At 42.6% G+C, this 26354-nt stretch overlaps 1 protein-coding gene, 2 long non-coding RNA genes and 1 other non-coding gene across 14 annotated transcripts in view; 2 read left to right on the top strand and 2 right to left on the bottom strand.

Annotated features, from left to right (window-relative positions):
* The window catches only part of NFKBIZ (NFKB inhibitor zeta), a 30516-nt gene extending 26081 nt beyond the window's left edge, over positions 1 to 4435 (top strand). For all 3 annotated transcript variants that reach the window (XM_072812484.1, XM_072812485.1, XM_072812483.1), the window contains 3 exons: positions 544 to 654; positions 785 to 952; positions 3030 to 4435. In XM_072812484.1, the coding sequence (XP_072668585.1) occupies positions 544 to 654; positions 785 to 952; positions 3030 to 3083 (333 nt within the window). In that variant the 3' untranslated portion in view covers positions 3084 to 4435. The remainder of the gene's footprint in view (positions 1 to 543; positions 655 to 784; positions 953 to 3029) is intronic.
* Positions 4436 to 11965: 7530 nt separating this feature from the next.
* LOC140625265 (U6 spliceosomal RNA) lies at positions 11966 to 12073 on the bottom strand. The gene has a single exon (XR_012024622.1). It is a non-coding gene; the product is annotated as a U6 spliceosomal RNA (small nuclear RNA).
* A 4700-nt stretch (positions 12074 to 16773) lies between these two features.
* Positions 16774 to 24270, bottom strand: LOC140624848 (uncharacterized). The gene is made up of 3 exons (XR_012024295.1): positions 24076 to 24270; positions 17904 to 18072; positions 16774 to 17818 (listed from the first exon to the last, which is right to left on the bottom strand). It is a non-coding gene; the product is annotated as an uncharacterized lncRNA (long non-coding RNA).
* Positions 24078 to 26354, top strand: part of LOC140624847 (uncharacterized) — a 69277-nt gene continuing 67000 nt past the window's right edge. Inside the window, exon 1 of one of the 9 annotated variants that reach the window (XR_012024292.1) lies at positions 24078 to 24374. This is a non-coding gene — a long non-coding RNA (uncharacterized lncRNA). The remainder of the gene's footprint in view (positions 24375 to 26354) is intronic. The other 8 variants (XR_012024286.1, XR_012024288.1, XR_012024287.1 and 5 more) reach the window with 8 other exon arrangements.

Genomic DNA, 26354 nt, shown 5'->3' with positions numbered 1-26354 from the left:
CATCATCATTGTTCCATCTGGACTTACTTCTGGTTTTTAAACTGGAAAATATTTTATTCTCAAATTTGAGGTTTATTTACTCAGTGTCTCTTATGTACAAGGCACTGAGTTGGGAGCTCTGGGGGAAGAATGCTTGAATCAGAAGCTACTTTAGACCTTGGGAAGCAAAAGAGGTGAGAGATGCAGCTAATTATATGTGTATACAGGGTAGCCATCAAGTCTGGAAACACAGGCGAATACATAATAAATGTTTTATTGTATTGCATTATAGTACTTGGTAAAATAGTATCGGCTGTGCTTCTACGTTTTGTGGCCACCCTGTATATAAAAGCAGATGATGATAGGTGATTTATAGGACATTGATGGGGAATTTAGGAGGGATAAGAGATTTTGTTTAGTCTGGGATGAAGAAAGGCTTTGTGGGGTTGGGAGCATTCGTGGTGCGTCTCCAAGAGTGAGTCAGACACTTGTGAGCCTGGGTAGAAAGCGTATCCAGATGTGGTGTCTGGATGTTCATTGTTCTCTCCTCTTGCCTCTTTTAAGGATCGTAAAAGTGGTCGCACAGCCTTGCATTTGGCAGCAGAAGAAGCAAATCTGGAACTCATTCGCCTGTTTTTGGAGCTGCCCAGTTGCCTGTCTTTTGTGAATGCAAAGGTACGTCTAGAAAGCTTTGGTGACTGCATTAGACTTGGAATGACCTCTTTTATACCGTCTTCGAGCTTTTGAGCTGCTTGCCTGGCAATCTCCCTCTCTGAGAGGTGTCGTTTTATCTCTTTGTCCTCAGGCTTACAATGGAAACACTGCCCTCCATGTTGCTGCCAGCCTTCAGTATCGGGTGACACAGTTGGATGCGGTTAGGCTGTTGATGAGGAAGGGAGCAGACCCAAGTACTCGGAACTTGGAGAATGAACAGCCAGTGCATTTGGTTCCTGATGGTCCCGTGGGAGAACAGGTGAGGATGACAGAAGGGAGAGGAAATTGTTTCAGGCACTTGGCCTGAAACATAAAGGGAGACAGACGAGGTTGTGTAGGGCAGAGGCCAGCGGGTGCTCTGGAGGCGGGCCCTCTCAGCGTCTGCGTCTCACAGTGTCTTTGTAGCAACTGTGGAGTCAATTGCTCTGATTCTAAAGAAACAGTAAGAAATTTGAGTGTTATCTAGGGACCCAGAATGGTCAAAGGTCAGTCTTTCCTAACACAAAGTTGGGTTTAGAGTGAAGTCAGAATAGTTTGAGTTTTGGAAGCCGATGAAAGAGGAGGCACCAAGGTTCCTGCAGACATCAAGAAAAGAGATTCTTAGGTCTACAAGTGATGGGTCTTCAGATCGTGGGTGAAGTTCTATCATTCCGTCTCCGTAGAGCGTTCAGGATAGTCCTGGATAGTCCTGAGGATGTAGTGAGTGCTCAGTAAACATTCCCTGTTCTAGTTGTTTCTGTCTATTAACTGATACTAAACCGAAAATGGAAGGTTGGTTATATAATTTAGAACCTACAGATATTTGAAACAAAGTTAGGCTTTACTCATCATACGGTGATATATTGCTTTTGGGGATTGAAGCTTCACATGACTCAACTTTAACTGATAACGAGAACTGAGTCTTTTCAGAACGTAAGATTTTTTGATGGAAATCTTTCCTTGAGGTAAATGAGGTTGACTGCGGCTGTGGGCAGGCCGTTACAAACTTTGATAATCACAAAATTACACAGAACACAGTTTAGCCTTTTCTTTGAGTCACAGCCCTCACTGTGACCAGGCTGTTACCCTATTTGTGGGGCTCTTTATAACTTCAAGTGAATCTCTTGATAATTTCTAGAGTTCTCCTGTTTGTTACACCATTTAATAGTACCAAAAACATCACAGTGTGAAGGTTCAGCTGAGAAAATGGAACTGGAGAGGTTGCACAGATAGGAATCATCATCGAATAATAGTAAATGGCAGCCCCCCCACCCTGCCCCCAGTGTTTGCTCCTGCTTCACTGTGGTGTGCAGCCATCCAGCGGTGTTCTCAGGGATGAGAGTTGGGCAGCCGCTTGGCTCTTCCCTGTTTTTCTGTTACTCTTCCTTTCTGCTTTTGTGTTTTTGTGTCTTGTGTGTTGGGGGGAGGGTTTTCTCCTTTGCTTCTGTGGTCAGGCTCTGGTCATCGTGTTTCCCATCCCAGCAGCTATCAGTGGCGTCCCCTGCCCTAATCTTCTTTCCTCCAGTTGGTTGCTTTTAATCTGCTGTGGGCCAGGAGATAGCTAATGACATTTGTCAGACTGGGGTATAAAATCAGTCACTAGATTCTGAGTGAACCGAGGGGCTCTCCTGTGATTCGAACATTTATGCACAGATGCTTTATTTATTTATTTTTTAAAGCTTTTAAAATTTACTTTAGAGACAGTGCCTGTGAGTGAGCAGGGGTGGGGGTAGAGGGATAAGGAGAGGGAGAGAGAGAATCCCAAGCCCACTGCGGGGCTCGCTGTCACGACCCTGAGATCATGACCTGAGCTGAAATCAAGAGTCAGGCACTTAGCTGACTGAGCCACCCAGGCGTCCCTTTGTGCAGATGCTTTAATTGGATCTCATGACAGCTGTTCTCACTTTTAAAGTATATTGAAGATTAACCTGTATATTTATGAAGTGGATTCTGGGTTCTTGTTAGTTGAAGCAGACATTGATATGGGTGAGATACCACAATATGCCATAATCACGGCCTTACGTGAAATGTTCTCACAAATAGTACGAGTAGAGATTAGGAGAGGATGACATCATTGGAGATTTTCAACTTTAGATAATTCTTAATGGAGATGCTGTACTTTCTTGTACTCTGAGATCATTATAGAAGAGCTCTAATAAGCTTGAAAGGAGTAACAGTAGTAGTTTTTAAAGTCACCCTAAAATCTGGACAGGTATTGTTGCGTACTTCTTCATCTGTTTACTTCCAAGTTGATAGGAGTGGTGTAGAGTGTATAAAAAAGGGATCAAACTCTGAAGGAAATACGGTACCTTGAGCATAAGAAAGAAACCTCACAAATCTATGTATTTCTCTTCCAGATCCGACGTATCCTGAAGGGAAAGTCCATTCAGCAGAGAGCTCCACCGTATTAGCTCCACTGGCTTGGAGCCTGGTCGGCAACACTCACTGTCAGTTAGGCAGTCCTAATGTATCTGTACATAGACCATTTGCCCTGTATTGGCAAATGTAAGTTGTTTCTATGAAACAAACATATTTAGTTCACTATTATATAGTGGGTTATATTAAAGGAAAAGGAGAAAAATACCTAATTCCTCTTGGCAGATTTTAATATTTCATACCCAGGTATCTGGGATCTACACATCTGAATTTAATCTTGAATGGTAAAATCGACTTCAATTAACAGTAGCTTTTGGGTAGGACAAGGCTTTGATTTGTAGCAAAGGGCATTGCTCGTGTAGCTATTGCCAGTTGAAAAGCAAGTAAACTGTAAACATTGTTTTTATGAAAAAGGAATGCATTTGAAAGGGAAAAAAATCAATCTGGATGTAGTCGTGAGGCTTCATTTGGCCTGGTGAAGTACCTGATAGTCGTTACTGGTGTTGGAAAGCGTCTAGGCGTTGGACTAGATGAAGTGTACCATGGTTAAAATTCGATTTTCACAAATTGTATGTAATTGTTTTTGTCTTTTGTTTGTACATATTTGGTCATTAACATGGCCACATTTGAAATGCAAATCAGTAAAACAGAGAAGAACAAGTGAACTGTCACTATTTAAAAAAAAAATTCTGCACATTCAGAAGAGCTGTGTAATCACCCATCTACCATCTCTGTAGAAGAAACAGATGGAGAATCGTTCCCCTAGTGGCTGATCGAGCTCTGTTTGAATTGTACATATGCTTTTACTCATGCATGGAGGTGAGGCATGGTATTTGTAAGGAATTGCATGCTCTTAAAGAGAATACCTCTTTGTGCTCTCTTTCTAGAATTTATAATTTACTTGGTGGAATTTTGTTTTACCTTTATGGGAACATCAAAAAGTCAATACTGAAACATGTCTTACTGGTTTTTTTTTATTGTCAAGTAGTGATAACACAGCATGATGTTTTATATTACCATTCAGAAAAAAATGCCTTATTTTTTAGTAACCTTGATTCTATTAATATTATTTTGCTTACCTCTGGCATACCCCAAGGAATGTATTTGGTTTTGATTGCACACTAATTCACTGTAATAAATTTGATTCATTAAAAAGCTTTTTTTTTTTTTTTTTCTTAAATGAGAAGTCCCACAAGCAGCTTGGCTGATTTATTGTCTTCGTAGCTAAATCCTACTAAAAAAGTTTACCTTTGGATCGATCACATTGTTTGACCCAGTATGTCTTGTGGACAAAAGTTATAGTTATTTGGTATCTGTAAATACGGCTGTGATGAGAACTCATGGAAAAACTCATGCATGGATTTAAATAAACATTAATTCAATAATACTCTTCATTTTAAGGATGTGCATTTCTTTTCCCAGTCCCTTATTTATATTTCCCTAGGTTGAAAAAGTGCTATTAATTACTAATCTGAATACCTTTAAATTAGTTAATATATTTTAATTTGGGTTTTTTTTAACGACATGATTCCTAAAGGTATATAAAGTTTAACATAAAAAAATTCTTTGCCAAGTTCATAGAGGTTTATTAGGTTCTGAGAATATCATGAAGCCTTAATAGGTACTGTTGATCATTTAGAAGTTTATGTGCCAGAAAAGCCTTTATGTTTGTGACTTTATTTTTCATTCTTTATTCTGTGGGAGCAGTGAGCACAGGAAAAACAGTTAGGAGATGACCGGGATCATCCCGAGAGATGTCAACCTGGGAAGGGCAGTAAACGGGGTCCTTCTCCTTCCCGACATGCCATTTTGACGTGTGAGAACTAACATCCCGACATCTGTTAGCATCAGTTACTGCACATACATTGTATTCTTAAAAGCTCTTGAGAATCTGGTAAAAGTCATGAATCTTTTCTCTGGAAAAGTGTACCTATGCATATATATATGCAAATTCTGTATACAGTATCTCCCATTGCGTTGCACTGCAACCTGATAACCAGAACAGTAGAAAGCAGAGGCCCCTGTGGAACATAGCTACACAGTGAGCTTTTTTCAAGCGAGCTTGCCTCTCAAGGTCTGTCATAATTAATCGAACCAGTGCTTGGCAGGCATAGGATTTGTGTGGGTGTGGGTGTGCAAAGCTGTATAATGGATAATATGAGGCGTTCAAAGACAAAAGGCCTATTTCTTAAGATGTGTATGTGGGAAACAAGGCATGCACTCTGCTAGGTAGCATAAAAGGTGGGGAGAAATCTAGAGATTCAGAAGGAGAATATCTTTGAGAGAGAAGTAAGTAGGGAGACTTCAAGGTAGAGCGTGTGAGCTACAGAAGAGTTGATTTGGACATTCCTAGTTGATTTGGACATTCCTAGAGGGGGAGGAGGGGCTGGCGAAAGGGACAGAAACAGAAAATGATGTGAACCAAGACCATAGTATTTTGGGGGAACCACCAGTGATTCAGTGTAGTTTCGTTAGCATGTGGATGGCCAATTAGTTTCATCTTGGGTTCCTGCCCTGACGGTAGCATTCTCATGAGAGGCATGTTGAGGAACATGCTCAAGCAGCCCGGGGCTTGGCCGGAGAGGGCGCTGTGATTGATGAGCAGGATCTGCTGCCGAGGTATGCGGAGTGGCTCTTGGTATTGCTTTAAGGAATGAGCCCCGCGAAAGCAAGACCACGTGCTCGACCGCAACCTAGTGCCTGCTACAGCGCCTGGCACGTACAAGGAGCTCATAAAACAATGGGGTAAATGAGTGTATGAAGGTATGAGTGTGTGCCGATGCCGGTTGGGATCACCGATTCTGGGCAGGAGTCAGGTTTGAGCCAAAGTTCTATTATTAAGCAATAATGAGCTAATAGCAGAGTTTTGAACTTGACTCAGCCATGTAATCTAATCGTGAAATCAATGGTACGTTAATGAAAATGGGCGTAGTTGTACTCCTTATTTATTTAAAAGATTTATTTGTTTATTTTAGAGAGTGAGCAAGCAGGGAGAGGGGCAGAGGGGAAGAGAGAATCCTGAAGCAGACTCCCCACTGAGCGTGGAGTGGGGCCCTGGGACCCCGAGACCATGACCTGAGCCATCCACAGCCAAGTGCCAGCTGCCCAACCAACTGAGCCACCCAGGCACCCCTGTTTATTTATTTTTAAAAATGTATTTATTTGAGCAGGAGGGAAGGACCGGGGAAGGGGCAGAGGGAGAGGGAGAGAGAATTTCAAGCAGACTTCACGCTGAGCCCCACGACCCCCAGGCCACAACCTGAACCGAAATCAAGAGCTGGATCCTTAACCGACTGAGCCCCCCACCCCCACCCCGGGTGTCCCTGGCTGTGCTCTTTTTAAAATCAGGTGGTTCCTTTGGCAAAGGACTAACCCGAGGACCATAGTTTGGTATTTCAGTAAGGAATCCCCTCAAAGGCCAGAGACCAAAGCTTCTAGTTCTATTTGTTAATCAAATCAGTAACATTTAATATCCTTTCTACGTTTTTACATAATGAGGAGAGGAGAATTTCCGCCGACTCCTCTAACCTTTAATAAATGTCAACTTCTTAAACTCAGCACCACTGACATGCACGTCCTGATAGCATCAGTTGTGTGGTGAGTGTGACCTCGGGGAGCCGTCACCCCGGCCCCGGCCTTCCTGGTTCCTCTGAGATCAGGCGGGGGTACGGGGGTCCGCAGGGGCTACGGCCCGACTGCTAGGTTTCTGTCTGTCCTGGTGGTGCCCTGGCCCTGCTCCTGAGAGGAGGGAAGGACCATCTTACTTAGTATTGTCAGAATAGCACAGTATCTGACGCATAGGAGTCAGTAAACACTTGAGTTTACCTTTACAGCCCTTTTATTTTTTCTTTCTTTTTTTAAATTTTTTATTTCTTTTATTTTTTTATTATTATTTTTTATTTTTCTCTTTTCGCAGCATATTTCATACTTTGATGTGTCACTATTTTATCCCCCACGTGGGATTACAATTTTTAGTGCAGAAATACATTCATACTCCAGGGTTACACCAGCCCTGGTTTTCATCTGTTTTCTGGTCCCCTCCGGACGCTGCTAGATCCCGAATCCTTACCTGCAGGCGCAGTGCGACCGGAAATTGTTCTGGAAGCATGTCCAGCTTTCTTAGGTATAGGCTGTGTCCTCTAGTCCAGGCTCCCCATTCCCTTGGCCTCCCAGCCCAACTGGGTTTGGGATCGAGGGGGAGTCAGACAGCTAGTCCAGCGGCTGAATGCGCTAGGGCCAAGGTCTCGGCATCTGGTAGACATCAGCACCTTTCCGGAAGCTTCTGAAACGTGCAAGCGCCTCGGCCCCACCTCAGACTTCCTGAGTCAGAATTTCCCAGGGTTTTCAGAGCTCCGGGCAGGTATATATGAAGATGATTTTAGTGCAGCTTTAATCTAAATTATTTAGGAAATGCAGACTTTGGAGAGAGTACGTGTGGCTGGACAGTGGCCACGTGGTGGGAACAGAATGAGTTTCTGGAACACCCGGGGGGCTAAGGTAGCGAACTGAGGAATGCCTGCTACGTGCCAGGCGTGCATGTTAGAGGAAGCAGCGTTGACAGATCAGGAGTCACCAAATCTGTTTTTTGTTTTTCTTTTTCTGAGGTCATTTTGGTTTTTAATCCTCAGGTGTATCAGTTTCCTAGGACTATGTAACAAGTTACCACAAAGCCGGGGGCTGACAGCAAGAGAAATGTGCCCTCTTACAGTTGTGGAGGCCAGAGCCCTGACACGAAGGGGTCAGCAGAACCATGCTTCCTCCAAAGGCCCTAGAGGAGGATCCCTCCTCACCTGTTTCAGTTTCCGGCAGCTGCAGGCAGGTGTTCCTGGGCCCGTGGCCCTGTCGCTCAGGTCTCGGCCTCCACCTCACGTAGCTTTCCCCTCCACGCCCGGGTCTCTCCTCTGTGGGCCTCTAACAGCACCTTGTCATGGCATGGAGGCCCCACCGAATAATCCAGGGAGGACTTCAGCTTGAGATTCTTAACTACGTGTGCAAAGACCCTTTTTCCAAATGGGGTAAGGTTCACAGGTTCTGAGGATATGGACCTGCCTTCTTGGGGGCCACCATTTAAACCACTACACCAGGGAAAGGGGCCTTACAATCTTTTCTTCTACTGTTATTCCTTTTACAAAATGGTTAAGATGAATAAATACTTCTTTTTGAGCAACACTGTAGTCCTGTCTTCAGAATCTATGAGCATTTTTTGTACATATTTGGTTTAAGGTGTGATCTGTCGTCTCCATTTCATTTTTTATTTATTTATTTTTTTTTCCATTTCATTTTTTTAGATGTAATAACTGGCATTGACCAGGAGACTCATTTCACGTTGACAAACTTTAGTAGAAACAATAAAATAATTATTGGGCTGTATAATAATTTAGAAATTATTATAATGGTCAAACAAACTTTAATTATTCGAAACTTACAGGAAAGCGTCTTTGATCATCATCAACCATTTCATTCTCTGGTATGCATGTGAATGAACTTGCTTCTCTTCACCTTGACCACACTACCTAAAAAGCACCATAATCATAAATGACATGCTTTCATTTTTGACCATCTGACCTTGTAATGATAAAAGCAGGGTAGGCACTTCCTGGAAACCAGAGACATTTGAAAGTGAAAGATCAACTCCAGGAAATCTGTGGTTTCAGACAATAAATACTGAACCACTTTGCCAAAATCCATTGAAATATCACACTTTAGGTCTAGATGTTAATTTTTCTTTTTTCAAGTGACAGGATTCTGGCTATTTATTCAAAAGTAGAGATTTAAATAGTTCTGGGTACTTGGTACCTGAATCCAGTATGTTTCCTGTAGGAACGGCTTAGTACCTTTGGGTTCTGATAATAGGGACACATTGTAAGATTATGAAACAATATTAGACGCCTTAGCTGAAGTGATTTGGAGCATACGTTTGAAATCATTGTTTATTTTCTCAACCTCATGGTGTCTTAATGCCTTGGCCTTTTCTCTGTGTTTGCAGCCAAACGTCTCTCCAGCAGACCCTCAGCGTCAAGCCCCTGTGGAAGAGTGTGGGCTACTTCACTCAGGCGTCTCTCGTGGAAGCTCAGGTGTCGGCTGCTCTGGGGGTGAACTGCCCCTGTCTTTTGGGGACTTGGGGTTTGAGTGTGAGCACTTATTTGTCTCAGTGGGAGTCTGCTCATTGAGGGCCTGTCTTTCTGAAATGGCTCCAAATGTTTGTTTTGCCCAGGATATCACTTTCATTCATCTTTTAAAAACCTTTCTCTCCCTTTTTGCCCTAGGATGTATTCCTTCTAAAATTACATTAACATTTTCAAAAAATTCTCCTCTGTAGGCTCTCGCAGACATGGAAATAAGAATTGTTCATCCTCAAAAAAAAAAAAAAAAAAAAAAAAAGATTTGTTCATCCTCAGGATGGCAGTTTTGTAGAAAACTAAAAATATATTACTTGGGAAAAAAGGAAAGCATTTGGCCTTTTGGATTCTTGTTCCCAGGAAATTCCTGGATAATTTTTCAAAGAGATCAAACTCTGGACTCAATGGTAGGAAACTTTAAAATTAACAAACCACATTGCTGTGTCTAAAAGAAAAATAAATGAATGAGACACTTCCAGGGGCTTACAAAATTATTTTTTCTATAGGCCGGACAAAGCTATAATTTTAATAGGCTGCTCTTCCCAAACAGACCTTCTAAACTTAACAAAAATCTGTCCATTTTTTTCATGTGGTGCAGTAGACAAAGATCTATAGACAGAAACTTAACTTCTACAGATTATTAATTTCTATACACATCTCAATCATACAGACTAATGAGGAACTTCATTGAAAGTTGACAGGTTCCATTTTAAGACATTTTATTTCCAAATGAATCAGTTTTTTCTTTTCTTCCCTCGGGTGTCATTGTTATATCAAATCTGTTATCAAGGTAAAAATATTTGTTGAATTAATCTTTTTTTTTCTATTTTCCTTGCCACCACTTATGTCTAGGTTTTTAGGACTTCATTCCTTGATTACCACAATAGGCTTAAAAAAACCCATTTTATTATGGAAACATTCAAACATGCAGAAGTAGACAGAATAGTGTTTGGCACCCCATGTGCCTATCAGGAAGCTTCATCAGTTATAATCATTTTATTATTTTTGTTTCTTCCCCCTTCGTTTTCTCTTAAAGATGTGAAAGCCCGCCCCACTCATCACAGAATGTCAGTGTGTATTTCTAGTTGATAAGCAATTTGTGTCTCCCATAGCTTTCGAATTATTCTTTCTCTAATCTTATTTTTCTCACCAATCCAACAATTTCTAACTATTTGGCATACTTTTATGAAACCTAAGAAGGTTTCAAAGGCTCAGGATTGCTTATTGAATCAAATGCAAACTCTCGTCCTGATTTACAAAGCCATCTTTTCTTTAGTTTCCCCCATCTGTTTGGTTATCCATTATTCCCAAATAGGCTGTCAGGTGGGTCTCCTCACTACTCAGCTGTTGCCTTGATTTTTCCCGTCTCTGGTCTTGCTCTTGCCTACCCAAATTCTCTGCATCCTAGAAAGCTCTGCTTGGGTGGTGTCACTTCTATGAAGATTTTCCCAGCTCATACTGACTTCTTTCTGCCCTGAACACTTGGAATTTAAGCATAGTTCCTTAAAGTCTGGTGTGTGTGTGTGTGTGTGTGTGTGTGTGTATATATATATATATATATATATATATATATATTCTAGTGTATATATATATATATAGTATATATATCTAGAATATATATATATATTCTAGTCTTAATTACTGTAATCTGGGAAGTAGGTTCTGAGTCACTGACTGGCAGTATTTGTTTTTAAAGACAACTTTAAGATGTTTGGGTGAATGGTATCTCTAGGGTTACAAGAAAGGTCAGTGGTGCTGCACAAAATCTAGCATCAGTATGATACGTGGAATTCTAGGATTGGATTCGTAGTGTCTACCCCCGGTGTTACTCCTGTGATTACGCTATATTACATGACCAAAGTGATTTTCCAGATGTGATTAAGGTTAGTAATCAGTCGACCTTAAGGTAGGGAGACTATCCAGGTGCACCTGGTCTAATCACACGAGCCCTTTAAAGGAAGGGAGTCCTTTAAAGGACTCTGGCTGGTCACAGAAGAGGAAGAGAGATTCTAAGCCTGAGAAGGATTACACCTACAATTATTGGCTTTGAAGGTGAAGGAAGGGGGGGCCATGAGCCAAGGAATGCAGGTAGTTCCCAGATAGCCAGAAGGAAAATGGGATCTCCGTCCTACATGCCCAAGGAACTGAATCCTACCAACAGGCTGAATAAGCTTGGAAGTAGACTCTTCTCTAGAACCTTCAGATAAGAGCCCTGCCCAGCTGACTCCTGTGGTTTGGCCTTGTGATACTCCACGCAGAGAGGGGAGTACCACCAGGACCATTCAGTTTTCGGTCCTGCCGAACTGCCAGATAATAAATGGCTGGTGTTTTAAGCTGCTGCGTTAGTGGTAATTTGCTATGCAGCCATGGAAAACGAATAAAGTAGATAACACAGGATTTGAACTCATGGTAAGTTTTATGCATTTTCTGCTGTTTGTCTTCCCCTCAGTTTTACTGAGCTATAACTGACATACAGCACTGTAGGTAAGTTTAAGATATGCTGCATAATGACTTGACATCCATGCATCTGAAGTGACTGCCACAGGAAATTGAGTTACCATCTGTCACCTCATATAGTTAACATTTTTTGTTTTTCCTCATGATGAGAACTCTTAAGATCTGCTCTCTTAGTAACTTTCAGATGTACCACACAGCAATGTTAACTACAGTCATCAGGTACAATGCATCGTCAGTGCTTACTTATCTTGTAAGTGCAAGTTTGTACCTTTTGACCACCTGCACCCAATTTCCCCACCCCCACTCCCTTCCTCTGGTAACCACAAGTCTCTTCTCTTTTTCTATTTTTTTTTTTTTTTTAGGATTTTGTGTGTCATCCTTGTGCAGAGGTCATGCTAATGTCCTCTGTATCACTCCAGTTTTAGTACATGTGCCGCTGAAGTGAGCATCCTGCTACCTTATTAGGGCTCCAAATCCATAAGGGAGGTTTTCCAACAGATGGAGGCACTCAACATGTGTGGTCATTGCGCAGGCTAGTGGTGCCCTTAGTTTATGATGCTTTGCTTTGGTCCATCAATTTCTGACTATAGATAGGAAAACTTGAAGGAGAATAAGGTCTAGCTTTCCTTTTTTTTTTTTTTTTTTTTTTTTTAAGTCTTTAGGAGGGTCCTTGAGGAGCGGGAGGTAATTAGAGCAGCTTATGTGGCCGGTATTAGTGTTGGTTTGTTATATGGTCGGACTAATCATTACCTCTGATCTGAGACTGGGCAGGTTTTGTAGGGTATGTACCCCTAAGCTCGGCAGGCAGCCAAGATTTCTGATGATAGAACTTGCTTAAAAAATAAACACAGAGACTCACTTGCTTCGGGAATTGGTCAACAAATAGTTAATGAGGATATGTAGGTAGATGGGAACTGAAATTACAGTTTCTTCTGCGGCTCAGAATCCGAGACGATGGGCAGGAGACCGTTTAATGGGCAGCTGTGTCTGCAGCCCTGCACATATTACACAAACACACGGTTAGACATTTATTTGGGGTGCCTGCGTATGGTTCATAAAGAACTTGTTCCTTATAGAGTATACTGCTGAATGACTCCTTGCAGGATGATGATGAAGCTACAGCTTCTAATTTAAAGAGTTAGGCAACTATCCTTTTAAAAATTGACTTTGTGAGGTATAGTTTGCATACAGTAAGAGGTATTTTTAAATGTATAGTTCATCAACTGCATACACCCACACAACCATCACCACAGTCAAGAGACAGCACATTTTCATCAACCAGGCAGTTCCCTTGTACACACCCCTTGCACTCGATCCCTCTCTCCATTCACTGCTCCAGGTAACCATTGATCTGATTTCTATAGATTAGATTATAGATTAGTTTTGCCTCTCTGGCACAGCATAGAAATGGAACCATACAGAATGTACTCTGGTGTTCAGTCTCTTTCACTCAGCATGACGTTTTGATTCGTCTACGTGGTTGCATTTAATAGTAGGATATTTTTATTGCTGGGTAGTATCAATAACACAATTTGTTAGCCATTCACCTATTTTTTTTTTTTTCAGCCATTCACCTCTTGGTGGACATTTGGATTATTCCAGTTTTTGGCTATTAGGAATAAAGTTGCAAGGACAGTCTTTGTGTGGAGCTATGATTTTTGTTTCATTTCGGTAAATGCCGAGGCATGGAGTAGCTGGTGCAGATGATGAGTGTCTGTTTAACTTTAAAAGAAACTGTCAAACTGTTTTCCAAAGCGGTTGTGTGATTTTTCAATTTCATTGGCAATGTGGAGGAGACCCAGCTACTGTCCACCTTCCTTAATACTTGGTATTGTTGGTTTTTTCTTAAAGTGCTAGTCTTTTTTTTTTTTTTTAGATTTATTTATTTATTTCGGTGGGGGAAGGACAGAAAGAAAGGGAGAGAATCTCAAGAAGACTCCCTGCTGAGTAGGGGGCCCCAAATTGGGGAACATATAGGTAAAATAATGTTATTGGGGTGTCATATCTGCTAAGTGGCAGTTCTAGGAGGTCTATAGGAAGTCCTTAAGAATTTCCATTATGGAAATGTACACAGCAGAAAGGGTCTTAGAAAGAAACAGAAAATTTATTACTGTGTACATGAGAAGGGAAGTTTGTGAGGGTATTTGTGAGTGTGTATATGTGTATGCAAGAGTGCAGAATATGCGAGAGCTCACACCTCAGGATCTTCCCAGATGTGGCACTCTCCCTTGACCATCCTCTTCACTTTTAGTCAACCTGACTTATCCTTAGGGTTTAGCTTTTTTGGTGGGAGGAGGGGCAGAGGGAGAGTGAGAATCTTTTTTTTTTTTAATAGGTTTTTTAAAAAAATATTTTATTTATTTATTCATGAGAGACACAGAGAGAGAGAGAGAGAGAGAGAGAGGCAGAGGGAGAGAGAGACTTTCAAGCAGAATCCATGATGAGAGTGGAGCCCAACACCGGGCTCCATCTCATGACCCTGAGATTGTGACCTGAGCCGAAATCAAGTCAGGTGCTCAACCGACTGAGCCACCCAGTCCCCCCCATGGTTCAGCTTTGACATCACTACTTCAGGGAAGCTTGTTGCATGCTTTCATATTTTGTTGCTCTTTAGTTTTTTCTATCACAATTGTAATTGAATTTACAGAGATATATCTTTAGTGAATATCTTTTCAAATGTACTGCAGGCTCCATGGGGCCCATTTCCCAGTTTCTGGCATGGAGTATGTACTATTTGTTGAATATGTGTATTTGTTGAATGAATGAATGAATATCCAAGAGTAAGTAGGTTTCCTTTCTCAGAGTCCTATTCTGAGAAATTCATTCTTTTTGGTGTATAGGTCTATGAGTTTTTACTTAAACAAAAAGTCATGTAGCTACCATAAGAGTCCAGATATAGAGTAATTTTATCTGTTCCCTGTGGGCACCCCCCCAAATTCCCTTTTAGTAACCCTTTGTGACCAAATTTTACCCTCAACTTTTGACCTCTGGCAACTCCTGAGAATTGCTTATTTTATATTACCCTGAGCTCTTCTTTTCTTTCCATCCTGCCTTGTGTGTATTTCAGCTGTCTTACCACTCAATAGTACTCTTGTACATTTTATCAGAGAAATGAAATTAATGCAGATAGTTGCCTCACACCAAATTTATGCTCCACACGGAATCATTTCAGTAAATAAACTGTACTTGACTACTTTAGGAATAAGAAGAGAGACACTAGGTCACCTGGGTTTTTGTTTATGGCCTATTGTTTTTTTTTTTTTTTTTTAATTTTTATTTATTTATGGTAGTCACAGAGAGAGAGAGAGAGGCAAAGACACAGGCAGAGGGAGAAGCAGGCTCCATGCACCGGGAGCCTGATGTGGGATTCGATCCCGGGTCTCCAGGATCATGCCCTGGGCCAAAGGCAGGCGCCAAACCGCTGCGCCACCCAGGGATCCCTGGCCTATTGTTTTTACTCTCTTAGTAGCTCTTAACATCTGTATGCACCTCTATTACCCCTGCTTTAATTCAGTTTCATGATCTTGTCTAGGTCATTGCCATGGCCTCCGCCCTGATTCCTTGCCTCTGATACTTCCTTGCTTACACTTCATCTCTACATTTCACCCAGGGTGAACTCAGACTTGAAGACTGAGAGCTCTTTGGTAGTAACCTCTGGAGCCTCAGTACCCAGGCATGCTACTCAGAGCTCTTCATGAGGCCCCTGCTTACTTCTTCAGGGTCATCATTTTTAAGGGTCTTGTTTCTTGCACTCTGTGGTGTTCCAGATGTTCCAGATTATTTGATATTTTATAAATGTGCCATGCATTTTATGGCTTTTTAAAAGCTTCTGTTCATGCTGCCTTGAAAGCCTTTTGTGGCTTTATCTGTTCAGTGAATGCCTACTAATGATTGAAGACTATACAGGCTATCTCCTGCCTTCCCAAAGACCTGTTGACTATTCCCTCTTTTGTCCTGGTAGTAACCTGTCCAACCATCTGCCTAACACCCATAGTTCCTTATGCACACCTGCATTCACATATTTGTCTCCACTCACTAGAAACACAGCTCTTTGAGGCCCAATCTGTTTCTTACTCATCTTTGAATCCTCAGTGCCTAGCACAGTGCCTGCCATACAGTAGGTGCTCAACAAACATTTGCTGAATGCATCAATGGAAAGGTTTATATTGTATATAAACCTGAGCATTTTAATGGTTTATACAGACCTGTTTTACATTTATCTTCTCTTGATATTTTGGAAAATTTCTATCAACTACTCTCCCATTTTCATGAGAAGCTAATGATCCTATTTTGTGTGGTCACTTGAAGTTCTAACCTTCTATTAGTCGCTATGCTTCTATATCTGTGTGACCTGGTTAGTTGGCATTATTTCAGCTGGGCTTACCCAGGGCTGTTTGCGTATAGAAACTCAACTTGCAACTATGGAAGTGAAAAAGGGGAAAATAGGAGATGTCGAAAGTGAACATGAGTTTCCCATTCGTGGCTAACTGACTTTGAGCTTCCTCTCCATTGAGGCTCAGAGTAAAGTCAAAGCTCTCATTATGTGCTCAGGTCATGCTGTTAGTCAGCTATTTATTAGTTGTATTCAGTGCCCTATTAACTTTATGGACTTTCACCTCAAGGATCTTAGTCCTTGAGGTGAAAGGTGTTTGGGTGCAACGTATTTACCATTAAAGTGGAGATACAGTCCTTCTATGGGAAAACAAAGACAACAAATCCTCTAAAAATATTCTGTCCAACTCATCACATCTTTTCATCATAAAAAAGCAAACACTAGTGTAGGAAAGGATTCTTACTAACAAAGTAATCATATTTGTGATCAGTCAGCTCTTGGTCAGGAATGAGGGAAGGTGGGAGATGGGAGGTAATAGTTTGTGTCTTCATCTCCTTATGACCAGGATTTGGGGCTGGGTAGGACTCCCCGTTGAATGCCTCCAAGTATAATCTTGGAGCTCTCTGGAAAGGAAACTGTCCTCTCTTAGGACAGTTATATATTCTAGGAAAGATCTAAGTTGTAAAGAAAGTGTTTGGCACCCTGATTTCAAATTTTCATATTACTAATTTAGGTTGCAGTGATATTTCTCTCAAATTTTCATTTTCACTAGGATCAATAAGGAAGCTTGTTAAAACAGACAGCCCTGATTTCTACTCCTGGATACTCTGGTTCAGTAGGTTTGGGATGGACCCTGGGAAGATGAATGCATAACCATCTCTTGGGGTGATTCTGATACACAAAGAAGGAAAACTCTTTTTCCTTGGATTGTTGGAGCAGGAAAGGACAATGGGATCATTCTGGAAGACGTCCTTGGCATTCCGAGGTTGTTGATGGACCAAAACAGTTCCATAAAAATGGGTTCAAAACACTGGGACCATCTGTCCCAAACCTTATCTATTTTTGATGTCTGGATGTCCGTTTGATCTTGTGGGAATCACTCACGAGCAGAAAGCATAGGTGGCACCCAAGAAGGAGTCAGGCTGAAGAAAAGCATGAGGAGTGTGCTGGAAGATGTACTATTAAATTCTGCTGGGGTGAAGATTCCACTGAACTGAGTTTGTGGAGTACCACAGACGCACTGGGGAGAACATTGAGCTTGCATCATTGCACCCTCCTGCTATGACTTATGTCCTGGCTTTATAGACTTTCACCCCAGCCAACCTAAAGTTTGGACATATTTGATGTGTGGTTGTACAAATAGGATGGAGGCTGAGCAGAGATAAAAGATGCACAGGGGCTGAAGGGGTGGACAGATATGTGGAATGCTGTCTCTTAACCTGCTTTCTGCTGTGAGTTGAATTCCGAAGGTTGGTTCAGTTCTCCAGGTTTGGTTCGGGTCTCCAGAAGGTAGGCTTGGTTTCCATGTCCGTAGCCTTTTCTGCTGGATGAGCTCTGGAATTAGGGGTGTCTAGTGGTAGGGTGGAGAATGGTGGTAGCTGAGGGCTTTCACTGAACTTTCATTGAATAATAAATAACTTACACCAGATGGCTGAGACACATGGAATTTTCAGAGAGACCTTTAAGGCATCCATTTTCCAGGTACTATTTTGATCTTGGGACTTTTGAGGGTGAGAGCTACACACCCAGGCCCGGTGGCAGACTGCAGAAATGCCTCAGCACATTTTAGAAACCTGAGGGTTAGCTGTCCCAGGAGTGGTGGATCGCCGTGGTTTGTTTTTGAAGAAAAGATTTCCTGAAACTGAAAAGAGCAATTTTGCATCATTTCTGGGGCTGAGACAATTAGTAGAAATTGCACTGTTTTTTAAATAATAAGGCATAATTACCTCGAGGTTTGGAAAATTCGAACAGTGTGCCCAATACAAGAAGGAAGGTAACTTCGAGGTATTGCGTTCGATCCCTGGAAATCACGTTTGTCCCACTCTTTCAAGAGCTTCTCTGGTTATGTGTTGCCAGCCCAGGATAATCCAGGGCTACTTTTCCCCACAAGCATCCCTGAATTTCAAATGTAAATGGGGTGGGTGAAGACCTCTGACCTGCCCCTCGTCCCTCTAGAGTACAGTACCCCAATACCTGCTATTGCCAAGCCCAGACAATATTACTCAAGGATTTTGCTAAGGGATCACTTGGGTAAGACATAGTCTTACAGTCTCTCTTGTCTGCTAAATGGCAGTGGCATTGGAGCCATTCACAGCAGGGTGAGACCTTTCTGGATGTCTGACTTGGAGCATGCCATCTGGTCTACCAAGCCTTCGTGTTCTCCCCTTAAAATGTTATCACCCATAACTTGCACGGGTTGAGTAATACATATGTAAAGCAGCAGGTGGACAACAGACCCAATATATTGTATACTTTCCTTGGAGAGAAAACCCTTTCAGAAGGGCCTTAGAGTTACTCTTGGTGACTGACTGCGCTCTCCCAGAGTAGGGCAGACAGGAGGGTAGATCTACCGGGTGACACTGAGAAGGAAAACAAATCTCATTTGGAAGAGTAGGTAAAGTTGAGCCTGTCAAGAGCAAACAACCTGAGGCATTTCTCTTGGTAGATGGATTCCTGTCCTGCTTGTCTGTACTTTGGCAAAAACATGTGTGGGCAAATATCTTATTTGACATTGTCCTAAAAAGGCCGAGCTCCTGTGACCATGCTTGCGTGTCTGGCAAACGCTCTCTAAAGGGCAACGTCCTTTAAAATATGCAGACATAAATTTGTGTGTTTTCTGCAAATTAAGTTTTAGTATGTATTGTCTCATTTGCTTTGTTTCCTTCACACTGTCGCATGGGGGGCTATTATTGATCTGAGAAATTGGTCCTGAGCATTGGTCTTGACTCTAATCGAGACACTTTGGCTCCTGAACTTTCATTGGGATGAAAGTAGTGGCCAAGGCCTTCCTCACCCACTCCAACTCCTCTTTTCTTGACCAGCCAGCCCTGTAATTTGCATTTCAGAAGTCCTGAGTCTGGGCATTGTTTAAACAAGGACAGTCATTTTACGAAGTCTCTGGGATCGTTCTATGTAGGTCTATGTTAGGATGGTCAGAAAAGGGAAATCATCTTGGTAAGAAACTGGAGAAACTGCTGAGTATCAAAAAAAAGGAGAAGGAAATACATTATTTATTACACACACACACAAAAAAGAGAGAACATTTGAGATACTAAAACAAAACCCGATTTGAATAATTATGACTCTATCATCCACATGAGTTGATGGTCTTGCCAGTGAGATTCCCTGAAGGCTATTCTAAAACCTTGCTGAGCAACCACTGCAACAAAATTGTTTAAAAAAACAAAGACCATTTTGCTGGTTCCCTGTTGTGGTTATGAGACAGATTTGGTAATAAAGTGCTATTTAAAGTATGAGCTGTAGTTTTCTGCAGCTGATTTCATTAATTGTAACAAAAGAACATTGAACATGGGTTGACCCTTATGGAGCTGTAGCTTTTAGTCACATCAATTATTTAAATTTCACCCCATTCTTGAAAGATTAGTAAATATTTTTCTTTTTTCTGTCATGGGAGAAGCTCATATATGGATAGTAAGAGTAATAAATATGGTACTTTAGAAAGTTGTTTACTTCTTCCCCATAGTATTTATTATAATTGAAATTCTTTTTTTTATTTTTTTATTTTTAGTTTAATAGAATTGGCCTGGGGAGGTAGTGAAGGAAGAGGCAGGCCCTGTTGTGCTTCATGATTATGCTGCAAGTTAAATCATTACTCTGGCTTTGGCTGGTGACTGAATGGGACACCCTTTTATCTGAAGAGTAAGAGGCTGTGGTTGCCAATGGAGAGATATGAAAACTCTGGCACTCAATGTGTTATTTTTCTACTCTTTGTTTTCACATCTCTGACATCTATATACCTTCCCTACCCACACAGATCTGTACATGCTTTAAACATCCCCATTACTGACTCTAGAGTAATGTGATTTTCTTGCTTTTTTTTTTTTTTTTTGATTTTCTTTTTTGACAAACACACCTGGATTTGTATATCCACATGCAGCCCATCTCCTTCAAAATGAAAGCGTATTTCTACATTATTGCCATTTGTTAAGCTTTTGGAATTTCATTATTTTGGAGCCTTTTGATTTTTTTTTTTTTTAATGCCTTCAAGGGAGTTAATTTTTGCTCCTTAGAGTAGAGTTGATTTTGGAAGGAGTGGAATGTCATTTGAAGCTAGGTGAGGTAGATGATCATGCTGAATAACATAAATTGTGGTAAAACATGGGCAATCCTGCCTGAGGAGTTCCAATTTCTGGTTGTTATAATATATATATATTTTTTATCAAGAGCTTTTTATAAAGGAAAATGATTTTCTGATCTCAAAGCCTCCCTTTTGCAGAGTCAAAATGTCAAGGATCTGCCTGATGGAACTTGACCTGACCTTCCAGACTCGTTTCCCACGACACTGCCACTAACTGTAGTCATGTGAACTCAATGACCTTCCCTCAAGACTCCCAGCTCTGTGCCTTTGCTCATGTTGTTTCTTATGAAGTAGGCTTTCCTCTTTATTTTCATTGATTTGTATTTGTTACTCCTGCATTTCAGAAAAGTTTTATTTAAAATTTTTTCAAGGTCCATTGTTCTCAAGATTTTATTTGTTTATTCACTTGAGAGAGAGAGAGAGAGAAAGAGACGGAGAGTATAAGCAGCGGGGTGAGGGCAGCATAGAGAGAGGCAGACTCCTTGCTGAGTGGGGAGCTGGACGCTGGGCTCCATCCCAGGACGCTGGGATCATGACCTGAGTGTCCGCTGAAGGCGGACACTTACCGACTCAGCCAGCCGGGTGCCCCTCAGAAAAGTTTGAATATGGCCCTCATCATTACTGTTTAATTCTTATTCCTCTTTAAGGATCTATAGAATGGCAGTTCCCATATCCTCCCAATTGGAAACTAATCTCTCTGAGCTTCCCTAGTATTGTGTTGCCTCTGTTTTGTAGTATAGCTATTAGATTCTAAGCTTTTGGTTTAAGTCCCTTCAGTTTTGTAGGTCTAGCCTCTAGCCCAGTTTCTTCTTCTGTTAAATGGGAATTATAATAACAGACCAATAGTCTTCTTTCTTCTTACTGGCCCTGTGCAATTCATTCTTACTCATTTATTTAAAAATAATTTACAGGGCAGCCTGGGTGGCTCAGCGGTTTAGTGCCTGCCTTCGGCCCAGGGCCTGATCCTGGAGACCCAGGATTGAGTCCCATGTCGGCCTCCTTCATGGAGCCTGCTTCTCCCTCTGCCTGTGTCTCTGCCTCTCTCTCTGTCTCTCATGAATAAATAAATAAAATCTTAAAAAAAATAGTCTAAAAAATAATTTACAGATCGACGGCAATGCTGTTGTGCAAGCAATGAGCATATAGAAATTAATACGATGAGTATCTTGTTCCTGTGGCATTCACAGCTTACTAGAGGAGCCGGTGACCTACTGAAGTTATTGCAAATCAGTGCAACAAGTGCCATAGTAGAAATAAGTATGGGGATTGAAGTTGTGACTCAGAGGAGAGAGTAATCAATTCTGCCATTGGGTGGCCAGGGACAGTTCCATGGAACAGAAGACACTAGATCTGGTTCTCAAGGGACAAATAGTGTCACCAAGTAGACAAAGATCAAAAGGGCAATCCCAGAGAGGGAAAAATATATGAAGGCATCAATGTATAAGAAAGTATTATATCTTCAGTCAACCGCAACAGTATGAAATCTGGAGGGTAAGAAATGAGAAGCAAAAGGCAGATTTTGGAGAGCCATGTGTGCTATGCAAAGGAGCCTGGACTTTGTGTGGTTGAAAGGGAAAGTAACTAAATCACAGAGGTAACAGGATTGGGTTGTAATTTAGAAACATCTGGAGTAGTGGGGACTGATGGAAAGGCCAAATGTAATAATACATACTCTAGAATAAAATATGATGCACTTGACAAAGATGAGGAATTTCCAAGTGACTGGTGATGGGATCTGTAATATAAAGCTTACATATTACCTAATAGAAAATGCATCAGCAATGTCTGCCAGAGAAAGACCTCTATTTTCTCCAGTGGATCAAGAAAAAAAATATGTGATTTTAATAGAAAGATTTAAAGAAATGGAAATTCAAACAAATTTGATTATTTTCTGTTAAATCTTATATCCAGGCCCAGTGACCATGAAATACTAAACTTGGCAGACATGGTGTCAGCGAGATGGAGAAGAGGTGAGGAAAGCCTGAGAAAAAGGGGGTACTATTAGTGTAGGACTTTCACAGATCCATGCGCTATGCTCTGCAGTTGTCTTCCACTGAGAGTGCGCCTTTGCTCCCTGGAACCGGGGGAGGAGGGCAGCCTTTCCTCCCCTCCTGGGGTGGGGGTCATTCAGGAAAAGCACTGCCTGAAGTCTTCCTCCATAATGTTCCTTTTAGGCCGAAGAGGGCCAATCACAATGGCTTCAAAATAGGTGTTGCATGGCTAATTTCCCACAAAAAAGTGCGATCTGGAGGGGCCTAGAGTGAGTTGCTTGCATCTGGCAACATAGTAAGTGAGAACCTGCCATTTCCTCATGGCTTCAATGCACATATTGGAAAATTGGCCCCTCCTTGCTCTAGCTTAGGAAAACTCCAGGACTGACCACACCTTTGGATAGTACGGGTTCACCGGGCGGGGGGTGGAGGTGGGGGTGTCAAACATTGGAAAGAGAGAAAGATACCAACAAAAGGCAGAGTTTGAGACCGGGAGTGGTGGGAAATGAGATGGGGGAAAGAGGCAAGAGCTGGATCTCGGAGGGTCTTGAATTCTGTTCAAAAAAGCTGCTATGTGGGAGAGAGGGACCCCAGACATAAGTCAGTCAGGGAAGAATCAGGGTCAGGTTGTAACTTAGAAAGCTTTGAAGGCTGCGGAGGGTGGGTCATGGTCCACAGCAAGCCCAGGGAGGGTAAGATTTGAATTTCCTGTTTGCCCAGCAAGAGCATAGGGATCTGGTAAGGGTGTTGGCATCATACGGCTGTCTGGGTCCCGGAAAACAACTCAGGGGGTCCACGGTTAGCAGGGTGTCAGGTCTTCATCACCCTGTCATCTTTGACTACATAGGAACTTTCTTTGTACCAGCTTCTCAGCTGGAGCCTGAGAACCATTGGTTCTTAGCCCAGATGGAGGAGGAGCCGGGAGCAGGAGGTCTCAGGGGAGCTCCATTAATCACCGAGGAGAGGCAGCCGGCTATAAAACCCACACCCCACACTGGTCCGAATGTGAGCTGGGCACATTTAAAAGTGTGGCTGAACCTCCACAAATACCTCACTCTCCTTTTGCCCTCCCTACCCTTGGGTGAAAATGAGTCAAGCCAGGGAGTACCCAGACAGTGCTGGGAAGGTCTGGTTCTATACAAAGAAGGAGGCTCCATGGTCATCACTGGGGAGAAAGGAAGACCTCCAGAGGGTCCCAGAATGTTCTGATTTTTCTATTTTTTTCCCAATTTATATTTCCTATCTAGATGACTCCACTCTTTAGCTTTCTCTCAAATTTAGTTCCCCCTCATAGTAAATATCGCCCTTCAGAAAACCTATCCCTGAGCTGCATACTTAACAGAGCCTCAAAATTTGCCAGTGAACTTCATATTTTAGTATTTAAGTGTATTTTTATCTTAAAAGGTTGAATCGGAATGAACAAGTAAGATGTAGATGGAATAGATCGATTGATCTCTGGAGGTAGGAAAACAATCTATGTGGCTGCTGTCCCTGACTCTGGCCCAAAAGGCATCTTAGGGCCTCCGTGGCTGTAGCTGGGCCCCCCCAGGTGCCCCCCCCTCAGGCAGCCTGAGTCTGTGGACAACTTTACCCTTTTCTCACGGGGGAGAACGGGGACAAACTAGGGCTGGAATCCAAGCGCAGCAACCCTTGCCTCTGGCAAATGCTGGACCAGTGCCTTCTGTGGCGCCGTCATCACACCCTGGTGTGCTTTGCTGCCCTTGGCAAATGGGGTTGTGCTGCCTCCCTGCCCCCCCTTTACCCTCCTTTGGCTCGTCTGCCCAATATGGTCAATAGGTAGGGTCTGACCTTTATCAACAGTGGCAGAAATGGTAGGTCCTTAAGCCCTTCCCGGTATGAAGCCCCCTACACAATCTGACCTCGAGTTTTGCGTTCAGGACTGAACTTCCATGAATTGAATTTTGGAGGCTTTTTTTTGTTTGTTTGTATTTTGGCTGAGAAGGATCGGGGGTGGGGGGCAACATCCAGACCTCCTGAATTTCCTGGCAACATGCCATTCCCAGAATCTTTTACAGTCACTTTTCAGACCTTTATGACACTGTCCTCTTGCTCCTAAGATGACTGTCCAAGCCACCTGGACACAGCAGGTTGGTCCCAATTCAAGACGCAGTTTTGAATCATTACCTCTCTCCCTGTCTGACATAAAGAAGTGGGTGGGTGGATGGCTGTAGCAAAATCTGGAAGGAAACCGGTGGGGGGTTGGGGGGACCAGGTGGATGGAATTGTTTCTCAGTGTGGTTGGGTCTCACAGCTCTTTCTGGTTGTTTTGTTTCTACACTTCCAGTCCTCTTTTGACCAACTCCTTCCCCACCTCTTCACCCTGAACCCCCAGAAACCACAACTATAGTCAAATAATAAAGTACACGAAACAAATAAAACTGCCTCTGTGTGAATATGCCTCTCTGGTCACGCCAACCCTGTGAGAGACGCTTCCCTGGTAAACAGTTAACAGGCACACAGCAGACTCTGCACCCTTAAGGCAGGAGGGAGAGGAAGGGCCAGAGCTTCTGGAAAGGTCTGGGCCTGTTGGTACTTGGAAACCCCGGGGGAAGGTGGGGCAAAGGCACTCCCAAGAATCCTGGCAGACTCAAAAGGGAGAGAGAGAGAAAAACCTCCCAGGTTTGCAGCCATCAGGCCACTTGTGCGTCTGACAAAATGTGTGACTTCGTGGGTTTCTTGGGCTTCAGGTTGAGCAAGGGTAGGAGAAATCTGGGACTGCGCGACGATGGATGAGCCGACTTGTGAGCAACCTTCAGTGTAAACTTGCAACGAGACCCTTAAGACTCACTGCCTCAGAATTCTAAAGCTCCACCTGAACTCTAACTAAAGGGTTAAGTTCTAAAATGATAGTTATGCATTTTGCAAATTTCCTGTCCTTAGAGTCCCCCCTGGGGGTGACAGGGTTAGTGGTGAGCACCTGAGAAGCTCTTAGAAGATACGGTTAATTGGGGCTCATCCAAGGCCCGTTCAATCAGAATCACGAGTTGTTGGGGGGCAGGTATCGATACCTCTGTAAAGGTTCCCGCTGAATTTAAGGGGGAGCCAGGGCGGAAAACCACTGCATTATTTGAACCCCGCTATCAAGTATTTCCAGAGGTTTATTCGATGTTAGCGCTGTCCTACAATGTGGGATTAGACATGAAGAGGTGGCGTGGGGGCTGTTAGCTGGAGGGGGGGCTCAGTCTGAGGACCAGGAAAAGGAGGACAGAACGACGTCCAGGAACATCCAGGAGGATGATGCTTTAAGGAGTTTCATCTGGCCCACAGGGTCGGGTGCTGCCCAGTGGCCCCATAAGGCCATGATTTCAAATGTGTCTCCTGCTGGGGGGGCAGGAGGACTGAAGGGGCCAGCTGCAGGGCCAGCTCACCTGGCCCAGGAGAGAAGGAAAACCAGTGTGGACTGAAATCCTATGAATCTTGGCTGTGAAGTGACAGGCTGAAAAGGGGATGCAGGGTCTAGGAGTTTTGTTTTCTTTTCCTTCCAGTTTTATTGTGATACGACCGACACATGGCCTCATATTGGCTTGCGATGCGCAGTGTAGTGATCTGATAGTGTGTGTATTGCCGACGATCACTGCCGTAGGCTCAACATCCCTCACCTTGCTGTCTTGTTTTGTTTTTCTTGTGAAGGGGACTTGGAGGATCTAGTCTCTCGGCCACTTTCCAGTACATAATACAGTATCGTTAACCGTAGGCACCGTACTGTACATTATCTCCCCGCAGCTTATTTATCTTGGATCTGGAAGTTTGTGTCTTTTTGACCTCTTTCACCCATTTCCCCTACCTCTACCCCTTACCCTTGACAAAACCCAACCCTGTCTCTTTTTCTAGGAGTTTGGTGTTTTTTTTTTTTTATTTTTTTATTTTTTATTTTTTATTCCACACGTATATGAGATCATACAGCATTTGTTTTTCTCTCTGTGACTTATTTCACTTGGCATAGTGCCCTCGGGATTCACCCATGTGGTAGTAAATGGCAGGATTTTCTCCTCCTCCCCGCCCCCCCAACCCCTGGCTCCTCCTCCTTCTTTAGGATTTTCTTCTTTTTTTATGGCTGAATAATATTC

The sequence above is a fragment of the Canis lupus genome, chromosome 35 (genome assembly GCF_048164855.1).
Source record: "Canis lupus baileyi chromosome 35, mCanLup2.hap1, whole genome shotgun sequence".
Taxonomy (NCBI): domain Eukaryota; kingdom Metazoa; phylum Chordata; class Mammalia; order Carnivora; family Canidae; genus Canis; species Canis lupus.
This window is presented reverse-complemented; position numbering and strand designations above follow the sequence as displayed.